At 38.4% G+C, this 12,631-nt stretch overlaps 1 protein-coding gene across 4 annotated transcripts in view; it reads left to right on the top strand.

Annotated features, from left to right (window-relative positions):
* The window catches only part of GALK2 (galactokinase 2), a 231,304-nt gene that overhangs the window by 129,257 nt on the left and 89,416 nt on the right, over nt 1-12,631 (top strand). For all 4 annotated transcript variants that reach the window (XM_011928595.1, XM_011928594.1, XM_011928593.1 and 1 more), the window contains exon 6: nt 12,097-12,195. In XM_011928595.1, the coding sequence (XP_011783985.1) occupies nt 12,097-12,195 (99 nt within the window). The remainder of the gene's footprint in view (nt 1-12,096; nt 12,196-12,631) is intronic.

Here is a 12,631-nt window from a genome sequence, read left to right on the forward strand (position 1 = left end):
CTACACATAATGCCATTTCTGTGATAACATGTTATTTCTATTTTAGTGGAATTTTCTAGTTCTTTATTTCCTCCTTTTCATGATAGTTATTGGCACATTTTTCTTGAATAAATCAGAAAAATGGAAAGAAGTAAAATTACCTCTTTCATATTTTTATCAAAGAAGGAAGTTGGAAAATATTGACTATAATAAATTTTCTGGATTTTTTTTGCTCTGTATCTCAGCACATAAACATATAAAGAAGAATGAGATAGATTTTTCTATTGTAAAACTCTAAATGTAGAGAAGAAAGTGATATTTCACTCTCCAAGATGTGCCAATGTCATACAATGACTGCATAGTTCCAGGGTTTTAATTTGGTGCATATTCATTTATTAGGGGAAGATTTTTGTCTCTGAATATGGTGGGTTAGCAGGGAAATGGGGAGTTGACATTGTATACTCATTTGTTCATTCATTTAGTCAGCATTCATTTATCAACAAATAGTTTAGGCATTAGAGATACAAGGTGAACAGAATGCCTCCTCCCCTCATGGAGCTTAGACTAATGGAGGAAGACTAATATTAAACAAACATACACAAATATCTATACACAGATTGTGATAAATGTTATGAAGGAAACAGATTATGAGAGAGAACAGGGAGAACCCAATTTAAATGGGGAAGGGAGGTTTTGGGAAAGGCTTTGTGGTGTCAGTTGAGACGTAGAAGCTGAGTTGCAGGTGCAAGCCAAAAATTACTCATTTTTTAAAGTCACTATGTCATATGTCAGTGTAAAATGCAGAGTGTTCTAGAGTGCTTTGCAGAGCTAAAACTTCAGCTATAGAAATAAGTAATATATCCTCTGAAATACGTGGATAGAAAGAATCATGAAGTGAAGAGAGAAAGTGAGCAGAGCTGCAGTCTGAGGCACAGGTGGTGTAAGGACAGTGGCTGATGTTGCGGGCTGCTGTTTGGTCCATTGGCAATGAGCCCGTTATCCACCTTGCAAAGCAGCCAGCCAGGGTTCTATCCTTACTGGTATACCTTGAAATGATCTTTTTCTCCCCTTCTTCTACTGTCCCTCTTTAGACAATGTTAGCGTCTTTTGTTCCATGGATTGGCAGTGTATAAAATGGATTTATTTTCTAGCAAATTACCTTACCAATTGGGTACATCTCCTGGTCTAGGTTAGTTTTTGTTCCATTAGAAATTACTTCCCTCTCCATTGAGCCCTTCTACCAATAGTGTGCTAAACTAAATGACATTTTTATATTTACATCCAAGATAGTGATTATGCAACATCATCTGCAATATTGTTTCTATTTTTAACTAAGTCTTTTGTTAAGCATAGTATTTATAACATTTATAATTTGGGGGAGTGTCAGGAGTAACTATACATAGGTACTCAAGGAATGAAAATCTAGAGAAAGAGATTACAATCATTTACTTTTCAAAGGATAAGTTTTCTAGGTCAGTTTTTTGCCTTATGGATTAGACTGTACTTGGGCTGTGATTTGTAATTAGATTGTTCATGAACGTTATTGGTTGTCAGCACTTCTTTTGGTTCTCCCACGGCGTGTAGCTTAGACCTGCATATATATATTTAAAAAGTGCTATACGAGACATCAAATGAATCTGCCCCTAAGGTATTCTTCCATATGGTATATTGTGCAGTGCAAGGTCAGGGTCCTGGTAGATTGCATGGAGGGTGAAGGTGAGCTCTTGTGGTAGCCTCAACTTAGCATAGGCCTCACAAACATCGTTTTGAGTAGAGTTGTGCCCAAGAATCCACATGTTGGAAGACAGGACAAAATGGAAATTCTCTACTGTTTCATGAAGTTTTCCTTTTACTTCCCTCTCCTATTTTGCAAAGAGCAAGGAATTTAACCCTTTTGTTTCAGCATTTCTACATTCATTTTCATCTTTTGTAGAACAGAATATTTATAAATTTTTAAAATTTGGAGGAGGACAAGGAAGTGTAGTTTCCCTAGGAATTGAAGTTAAGAGACTACTGTCTCTGAACCCCAGAATTCAGGGGCCCTCTCCCTATGTGCATTTTTATTCCAGTCACCTCCCAACTTGAGATATTAATAGGAAATCATTTTCTAGCCTCTGTTACCATAGTGATCTCACTGCTTCACAAATTAGCCCTTCTCATTCTTGGACCACTCTAGTCATTGGAAAGATTTTCCTTCTATTTAATCAAACTCTACCCTTTCTACCCATGTGTCCCCAATTGTCTCCTTTTGATATTGGAATCCTTTGAAGTTTGAAGGAACTGCTTGTGGGTCCTCTTACTCTTTCTGTAAGCCACACATCCAGTGTTGTTTCAACTATTCCTCATGGAATATGGCTACTGGACCTCCTCACCATTCTTACTCCCCCTTCTTAGAGTGTACTCTTTTGCTACCTTAACATAACTATTCCTCCCATCTGCTATGTCTCAATTTTTTATTCTACTTGTACCAAGTGCCTACTTTCTTTATGTTTAAAGTGTCTAGGAATTATACAACCCAAAATATTCAATGAGGTTAATAAATTAGAAGTAGAAAACTAGGACAAAAGAAAGAAGAATAAAAACATACCAACTGTTAATTACTTAATGTAGTTGTTTTGTTTAATCTTACTGAGATTCCTGGAGGCCAAGGGTAAAAAGGGCAATATTAAGTTACAGAGGTCTCATGATCAGAATAGAGGAATCATTCCAGTTCTTCAGAAGAGGCAGTATTTTCCCTGGGGGTGCTAAATTCTGAAATGTATTTCCCACATGGATTCTTTAGAGCACATAAAATATAATGAAAATCACCTCTGCAATGTCTGAAAACAAATGCAAAAGTGGTGTTCACATGACTGTTTCTTACAATGACCTTCAGTAGATGCTCTGAGCATAACATTTGAGCACAATGCAGTAAAATCAATTTATTTCATGTAGCAACTCTTGGAACACCTCATCATTTCCTGACCCTAAAGATGCTTCCCACTACATGTCAAAGTGTTTGCGAATTAACTACTGTATACATAAAACCCTTTCCCCAAGGCAAATATGTACACTGAGTTACGTATTTGGTTGATTCAGATGATGATTCGTAGAGGTTCTTTCTTTCTCTTTGGTTTGTGTCTATATCTGTATGATCAGATCCATATTAGGAAAATTAGCAAGTATTCTCATAGTTATTATTATGCTAGGGAAAGAAATAATAACTAGTCATCGAATGCCCCCTCTTCTTTCTTTCTCTAGGACAGTGCAGATTGGTTTACCACTAGAAATCCTGCAGTTAGGACCTCAAGGGTGGGACAGGACTGTTCTGCTCATAACACAGTATGAGGAACCCTTCCTCCAGGGAATAGAAGGTTCTTCTATCCATGGGAAGGAACGTGCAATTCCAGGACACGCTTGCCAAACCACAGAGATTGTAAGCCTGCCGCCTATCCATTGTTATCATTATTTAGCATTTTTAGAAGGTCAGAGCCAAAATAAGTATTCTGCCAGCCAAAGGAGCAACACCAGCCTTTACCACAGGCATTGGAGGCCCCGTTGGTATTTAGTAGCAGTGACTCGGGTCCTGTTATTGTCTGATTCCTTCAGGCTGGCCAGGCTGCTGCCTCCTGGTGGCTTTCCCCAACAACTGTTTTTTTAGGCAGTTTTTTCCTCCCCTCTTCTCCTCTTCCCAGTAGTAGTTACTTCGGTATGTGTTTGCTGACTATTCCCTCCAACTCCCACCCTGTGTTTTTTAAGAATTTAAACAGTGGAAGGGATTCAGTCAATTGTGCTAGAGGGAGATAAGTATGGAGGGAAGGCTTTGGGGGCTCCTGAATTTTGGGTTCCTAGTCTACTCCTGAAACCTTTCCCTGAGAGATAAAGTATACTATTTTGCTTAAAAGCATAGAACCAAGACTCTGAGCTCAAATTCTGGCTTTGCCATTTACTAGCTGAATGATCTTGGGCAGTTGACTCAACCTCTCTATGCTTCAGTTTCTTCATTATAAAATGGATTTGAAACTCCCTCCCTCACAAATTTGAAACTAGATAGAACACAAAAAGTGCTTAGAACAGTGTCTGAGGCATTGTGTTAGCTGGCATTACTATTATCGGGCTATAGAAATCATACCAAGATATTAGCCTTATATTGAGGTCACTCTGGGTTGTGAAACAATGAAGAACATTGGGGTCTTTGGAAGGCAAGTATTTGGGAATTGTGTTTGGAGATGGATAATGGCAAAGCCCTCCAAGCCTCAGACCATCCAGCAAGGTATATGTTTTTTAACTTGAAGAGAAAATGGAGGAACATTGTGATGAATCAGAAATGTCTGCTTCCTATAACTTACAGTCGACTTCATTGTTTATTCTAATGAAAAGGAGTTTCAGTCCTGATATGCATAAATTGTGCTCCATTGGCTCACCAGGGCCCAATTTTGGGCACAGCCTCTGCTTCGTGAAGGAGAATGACAAGGTAGCTTGGTGGACTTTGGAGCCAGGCCTTTCTGGCTTTGAATCTTAGGTCAGTTTATTGACCTTTTTAAGTCTCAATTTCCTTCTCTATGAAATAGAGAAGTTACAATTCTATAAAACGTTATAATTCTTTTTCTAGGTTGTTTTGTAAATTAAATAAGATGTACAAAATACCCTGCACAGTGTCTAGCCTTAGAAGACATTTGGTATTTGTCAGCTTTCTTCACTTTTTTATGAATATTATTTCCCAATTTGTTTAATTTATCAAGAAAGTCTTGTCATGTAGGAAGTCATTTAAAGAGCTGTTTCAGATTTAATGTGCATGCAGATCACCTGGGGATCTTGTTAAGCTGCAGATTCTGATTCAGTAGGATGGAGCATGAGATTGTACACATTTAACCTGTTCCTGGTGACACCAATGCTGTGTGTGAAGGCCGCACTTGGAGTAGCAGAGTATACTGTACTCTTTTGTCCCTTTGCATCTCATTATTACCTTTTAGATTCATATTAATATTTTAACAGTTTTACCACACACATTTGCACATCCAGAATCATCATCTGGAGAAACATCCAAGTTTGTACATTGTTAGGTACTAATAAGATTCCTCCTCATCCAGTACAGGCCGTGATGGTTGAGGTCTAGAAGAAACCTATCATAGACATTTCCCCAGTATTCCCGTGGGCCTAGGATCCCACAGTGTTTGAATAAAATACTTTGCTCCAGCCTCATTGTTGAAGGCCCGTTCTTAGAATCTGGGTCCCTCTGTGACTTGGATTGCAGGTCAGTTAGGTTAAGGAAGTGGTCTTTGTCTTTCTCTTGTCGACGAGTCTGGAGGGAGCCACTGGAAGACTGCATTTCTGCCCTCACTGAGCACCTGAGATATTTTTAGAGCCACATGTCCCAACTACTAGCTTTCTCCAGGTTCATTAGATCATGTTCTCTCCACTGTACACAGATAGGAGAGTGTACTTTTGTTCTTTTGTGATACACACTTTCTGAGCCCATTGAGCTTTTATAGGAACATACGAATATCCAGTCCTAAGAACTTAAAACAAGCTATGTGTGAAAAAGCATGAGTGCTTAACGCAAACTCTGTGGTGTTTCTACATTTTCGCAGATTTCTTAGATTAACTTTGGAGAAACCTCCTCACTGTTGTTTTTTTCTAGTTTCTGCTTGTTTTGATATTTAAACTCCTTCCTTTCTTTCCTGTATTATTTACAGGAACATTTCAGCCTGAACCATCAGGGTCATTTGCATCTGCTATGCCCGTTTTGGGAATTGGCTGTCTTTGTCCTCAGGCAACTTTTCTTGAAGTAAAAAATGGAAAAGTTACTAATTCCTTTGTGTTCCATCTCTTTGAGTTAGAGATGTGAAGAAGAAACAATAGCCTCCTTCTTGAAAAAAAAATACTAGAACAGGCTTTTTTCTTTTTCTTTTTTTCTTTTCCTTACAAAGTGTCTATAAGTTAGAGCTTAGTCATCAGCCATGTTTCAAAACAAAGCAAGTCTGCTTCAGTCTCTTTAGAGTTATCTTAGTGCCATTTCATGGAGAATTTCTCTGTCCTGGCTGGGCTCTACCTAATATGTTTGCCAGCTTGGGGAAGAATTTGAAAATAGCCCCAGGTAAGAACTCAGAAATTTTGAAAGTTAGGGTGGAGAAGGATTATAGGGAGAGAAAATAGAGAAAATATTTGAGGTAAAGTCAGGGGAACCATTAATGTTTTTACCTTGTCTAGATGAAACAGTCAGGGCTGTAACAGAAAACAGATGGCACACTCAATACGAAAGGACAGTTTATTTCACTGGGACTGTTTACAAAGATGTGGGTTTAGGGGACACCCAGGACTAGTTGTAGCTGTGCTGTTACTGCCCTTGGGCCTGAAGGTACACTCGAGACCTGACTTCACTCGCCCTCCCTTCCCCACTTCCTGCCAGAGTCCTCTGTTAGAAGAACCTAATGGGAAGCAGAGAGCACTGGAGCCTATTGATGCACAATTATGCATTGCTTAACAATGGAGTTATGGACTGAGAAATGCACTGTTAGGTGATTTAGTCATTGTGTCAACATCACAGAGTGTACTAACACAAACCTAGATGGTGTAGCCTACTACACACCTAGTCTATATGGTACAGCTTATTGCTTCTAGGCTATAGAACCAGAAGCGTATTACTATACTGAATACTATAGGCAGTTGTAACACAATAGTAAGTATTTGTGTATCTAAACATAAAAAAGGTAAAAATATGGTTTAAAAGAAAAAAATGGTACAGTTATATTGGGCATTTATCATGAATGGAGCTTGCAAGACTGGCAGTTGCTCTGGGTGAGTCTGTGAGTGGTGAGTGAATGTGAAGGCCCAGGACATGACTGTACACTACTGTAGACTTTATCAACACTGTACACGTAGGCTACACTAAATTTATACAAAAATGTTTTCCTTCAGTAATAAACTAACCTTAGCTTGCTGTAACTTTCTTACTTTATAAACTTAAAAAAAAAGTTTTGACTCTTGTAATAACACTTAGCTTAAAACATAAACACATTGTATAACTGTACAAAATGTTTCTTTATATCCTTATTCTATGAACTCTTTTCTATTTTTAAAAATTTTAATTTTTTTAACTTTTTAAACTTTTAATTTTTTTGTTAAAAACTAAAACAGAGTCAGGATCATCAATATCACTGTATTCCACCTCCACATCTTTCCTACTGGAAGGTCTTCAGGGGCAATAACATGCATGGAGCTGTCATCTCCTGTGATAACAGTGCCTTCTTCTGGCATACCTCCCAAAAACCTGTCTTAAGACTGTTTTACAGTTAACTTTTTTTTTTAATAAGTAGGAGTATGCTCTATCATAATGATAAAAGGTATAATAAATATGTGCACCAGTAGCATAGCCATTTATTACCATTATCAAGTGTTATGTACTGTGCGTAATCATATGTAGTACACTTTTATATGACTGGCAGTGCAGTAGGTTTGTTTACGTCAACATCACCACAGATGTAATGTGATGTTACAACTGCTCTGAGCTATGGTGTCACTAGGTGATAGGAATTGTTCAGCTCCATTTTACTCTTAGGAGACCACTCCAAAATGTTTGTGCAGCACATGACTGTAGTTCATCCTGGGCAGCCTTCTGGGATAGCAGGATGAAGACAAGTGGACAGATCTGGAGAGGCAACCAGAAGCTGTCTGGCACTCTAGGTTTACATTTTCTTTTGCAAGACTTGTTCACCTAAAGACACTATCAATATTGTGTGCTCCTTGAGGGCAGACACTGGCTTATTCACTTATCTGTTAGGTCACTATTTAAATGATTTTTGAATGAATGAATGGGTCTGTTTATTTCTTTCCTTTCTCTCGACTTACACTTATGGCAGCCGACTATAACAGTGTAATTTTGTCTTGGTTAGAGCCTTGTGTTCTGAATAGTTAGGCTTCCCTTAGGCATGGTTACCTAACTCAGAGAAACATTCCTTCCAGTGTAATTAAACTTTTAACAGTCTCATTAGTAAAACTGCTAAACAAAAACAGGTCACTGTATTAATATCTTGAGTCTTTTTGTATCCTTATTATTGTTTTTTTTGTGGATATCCAGGTTTAGCGAAGCATAACATTCATAAATATTTAGCCCTTCTCAGTTCTAATCAGTTAGATTTAATTAGATTCTCTATTAAATTGAACCCTGTTATTTCATTTCTCCTCTTACCTGGAGTTCCGGTGGTGTGCAGATGGACAAACTGTTTAATTTAGGAAGCCCACAAGCCTTTTGTTTCCTTCCCAGGCTGCTTCAAGAGAACCACACAAAGGACTAAAGTAGCTTCGTAAATAATGTCAGGTTTCTCTTAACTGTCCAGAGGGCAGAAGTCTGAATAGATACAAGCCTATTGGTTATACACTTTGGAAAAGTTTCCCATGCAGTCAAATTGTCTTCCGTAATGATTCTCAGTCATTAGGATTTTGAAGGAAGGGATAGACAGCAGAATGTTTTAGGGGCATTCAGATTCTTTAAATTCTATCTCCCTGAACACTTAAAAAATGGTCTTATATTCTATAGTAATTATAATTTGTCTTTACATTTGGCTTGGGACTTAGCTGCTTTCTTGTGTAAATCAGATGATTCCTTATTCATCACGTAAAGATAACAACAACTGTGTAGTACTTTAGAGCACTATGAGGTGCTTTTATTTGAAGTTTTAAACTTTAGTTTCTTGGATCATTACAATAATACCATGGCTAGGGAGGTGGGTATTTTTCTCCTTCTTACGGATAGGAGGTAATATATGGTGGTGGTTAAGATTATGGGTGCTGAAGTCAGATAATTTGAGTTTGAATCATATCTTTAATAATTACTAGCCTAGTCTCAACTCATAAACCCACTCAGTTTCCTAATCTGTAAACCGCAGAGACCTAGTTTATAGGTGTATTAGTCCATTATCACACTGCTATGAGGAAATACTTGACTGAGTAATTTATAAAGGAAAGAGATATAATTGACTGACAGTTCCACATTGCTGGGGCGGCCTCAGGAAATTTACGATCATGGCAGAAGGCAAAAGAGAAGCAGGTGCTTTCTTCACAAGGCAGCAGGGCAGAGTGAGTGCAAGCAGGGGAAATGCCAGACACTTATAAAATCATCAGATCTCCTGAGACTCACTCACTCTCATGAGAACAGCATAGGGGAAACCAACCCTGTGATCCAATTACCTCCACCCGGTCTTGCCCTTGACACGTGGGGATTATGGGGATTACACTTCAAGATGAACTTTTGGGTGGGGGCACAGCCAAACCATATCAATAGGGTTGTGTGAGAAATAAATAATTCAGGCAAAGCAATTAGAACACTACCTAGCACATAATAAGTGCTCAATAAACCTTAACTACTAAAACCATTAGCATTGTTAATAGAATATGAATAAATGGAAAAAATAATTACTAAGCATAAACTTGTCAAACTTCTCAATGTTCTGGTTTTTCCCTCTTAAGAGGGAAGATACTTAAATTTTGGTGAATCTCATTTGTCTTTTCATATCCCTTTGAGGTAGTGAAAAATAGATTGCATCATCTCCATTTTGCAGGGAGTAGTTGAAGTCCAGTGAGAAACGAATACAGCATTTGGAGTCAGACAGATGAGGTTCAAATCCTGGCTCTTCCACTTCTGGTTATATATCTCTAAACTCCATTTTTTTCATCTCTATAATGGGGATAAGCAGAACATTGTTTGAAGGTTTGAAGGAGATAATGCTTACAAAAGAAATATTGCAAGGTACTGAGTATACTTACCACATACTGTCACTCAGTAAATGTGGCTGTTATTGCTGTTGAGGGGAGGGGACTTTTGACACTGGCCCAGGGTCACAGTTAGATGGGCACCCAGGTTCCATCATCTCTTACGTAATGATGAATGTACTGCTTCATCTGGGTATGTTGTTTCTCTACATTTTAAATCCAAGTGTTTTGACCTTTTGGTTACTAATTTATTTTTAATGTACATATTATGGACACTGGCTCTGTGTGTCAGCAGGCCGTGAACAATGCCTATTGCATCAAAATCCTAAGTTCACCTCATGTCACAAGACAAAGGTAATGTTAGTGAATCCACATGACCAACAAGGAATGTGACACTTGCAGAATCTGTCAGATGGTGTTTGGGCAACTATTCTCAGAAATTGAAAGCAGCAGGTGTTTATTAGTATTTACTATGTGTTTGGCATTATGTGAAGTAAGGGACACAAAAGAAACACCGTACTTTATTCATCTCTCACAACAAACAGATGTGATAGAAACGTGAAACAAGGAACAATAATAACACTGTGATTCAGCTCATATTAAGTGGGCTCTGATCTAGGTCCTGCGTGGACTCTCACAGACATGTAGATAAAAAGACAGGTAGATCCACACTTAAAGCATAGTCAATACATGATAATAGAGTTATTAACAGGGAGTGCTGAGGAGGCGTTATGTGGTATGTGTGCATTTGGGTGGTAGTGCAGGTTCCACAGCAAGGTGCTGCTTGAATTGTTGACTAGTTGGGAATGCTGGGTAGGGAGGTATTGAGTGAAGAGAATAGAAAATCATATTATAAAGACAATGGGATGTGAAAGAGCCTGGGGTGGTAAAGAACAGCATTTGTTTAGTATCCCTCATGGCTGGAACTTAGGGTTTACAGGAGGAGTGGTGGGAGAGCAGGCTGGAGAACTGCACTAGGGTTAAGTCATTAGAGACCTTGTGTACCATGCTGAGGACTATGAGCATTAAGGTGTTGACAACCAAGCAGGCAAGAGATGATTATATCAGTGTTTCAGAATAATTATTCTAGAAACATCATATAGTAAAACAGAAATAAGGGCCTGAATAAAGTCTTACAAGAAAGAAAAACTGAATAGATGAATAAATGAATAGTAGTGTATTAGATGATACTAACTATAAATGTTTTAGGAGTTTAGAAAAAGGGGACACCATGATGGGAATAATATTTGAAGAAGACTCCATAATGAAGAAAGATTATTTGTTTTTTTAGAAGGGGTCTCACTGTGTCACCAGATTGGAGTGCAGTAGTGCAATCTCAGCTCACTGCAACCTCCGCCGCCCAGGTTCAAGCGGTTCTCCTGCCTCAGCCTCCTGAGTAGCTGGGACTATAGGTGTGCACCACCACACTCACCTAATTTTTATATTTTTCATAGAGACAGGGTTTCACCATGTTGGCCAGGATAGTCTTGATCTCTTGACCTCCACCAACCTTGGCCTCCCAAAGTGCTGGGATTACAGGTGTAAGCCACAGTGCCCGGCCATGAAGAAAGATTTGAGTGGTCAGCCCAGGGATTTATCTATAGTACCTAGCCAATAAACTGGATATTGAACAAAAGTACAATTTATACAGGAGAGAAGACAGGAAGTAATACCAAGTTGCATAATATGTGAAATGGTCAAAGAGACAAATCTAACTGGATAAGAATGGTAAATGATACAATTTCATGTGCATAATGGTCCCAGATTTTTGGAAGCCTTCGAAATGCCTGGTTGAGGGGTTTAGATTTATTTCTTAATCAATAGGAAACCAATAAAGATTATTAAACATATTTCAAGATTTTCAGTTTGGATTAGAACTGTGTGCATCTATTAGGTCTCTTCATCTTGGTTGGAGGAAGATGAGTCTGATGAGATGACACCAGTTCTGATTCTTACATTTAATGGAAATGCCAGAGAGACTTCATTAATTTTGGGCAGGAAAATACAGTTTAGTGTCCCCACTTTGGTTATGGGTAGGCTGTGGAATAGTTCACTGTTGGGAGACAAAGGAAGCTGAGGCGAAAATGAATGATTGCCCATATGAGATTTTCAGTGATACCAGTCTAGGGAAGGATAGAGTAAATAGAAAGATGGTAGAAACTGCTTGCTCTGTGGAGACTTTTAGGGATGACAAAAACATAGCGTTTACAGTCAATATCTTATTTCATACCCATAGCAGACACTGTTAATTGATTTTGGTATGTTTTCCTATAGTCTGGAGCCCTTTTTAATGCAGTGCTCCAGGCAGGCTACTATTAGTTGATCAGAGTTGGCACTGAAATTCAAACCTATTTGTCATGCCTGTAGTAAGAAATGAATGAGAAATGAGTTATGACTACTCACAGTACAAATCAGTTTTTACCTTTCCAGGTGGAACTTGCAGAAATCTGTGCCAAGAGTGAGCGTTACATTGGTACTGAAGGAGGAGGCATGGACCAGTCTATATCATTTCTTGCAGAAGAAGGAACTGTAGGTAGCATTCCAAATAGGAACCATTTGGAAATTCCTAGTGGGAAAATTTACATGGAGAGGAAGGCCCTGAGAGCCTCAGGATGCTTGGTTATGGACAGCCTCCTATATTAGGCTCTATTGTAGGATATTATTTCCCAGCTGCTTGTAACTCAAGGCTGCCACCAGTTAACCTACTCTATTTCATGTTGATTGCCTTTCTCTTACACTTCCAGAATGATACCTCAGGTCTGTTTTTCTCATGTGTCTAGCTTTTTCCCTTCTTCTATTTTTCTTCATTGTTAAGATGAGCTTTCTCAATTCCCTATTTATTAGAACCTCATTTCCCGCTCCTGTCCTAAATCACTTCATCTCATGGCATTTTTATAATCTCATGTTGGTTTTAAACCCAAATCATAGTTCTCTTACCACATATATTCATAGTCCCTCTTTTTAT

The sequence above is a fragment of the Colobus angolensis genome, unplaced genomic scaffold (genome assembly GCF_000951035.1).
Source record: "Colobus angolensis palliatus isolate OR3802 unplaced genomic scaffold, Cang.pa_1.0 Scaffold78, whole genome shotgun sequence".
Taxonomy (NCBI): Eukaryota; Metazoa; Chordata; class Mammalia; order Primates; family Cercopithecidae; genus Colobus; species Colobus angolensis.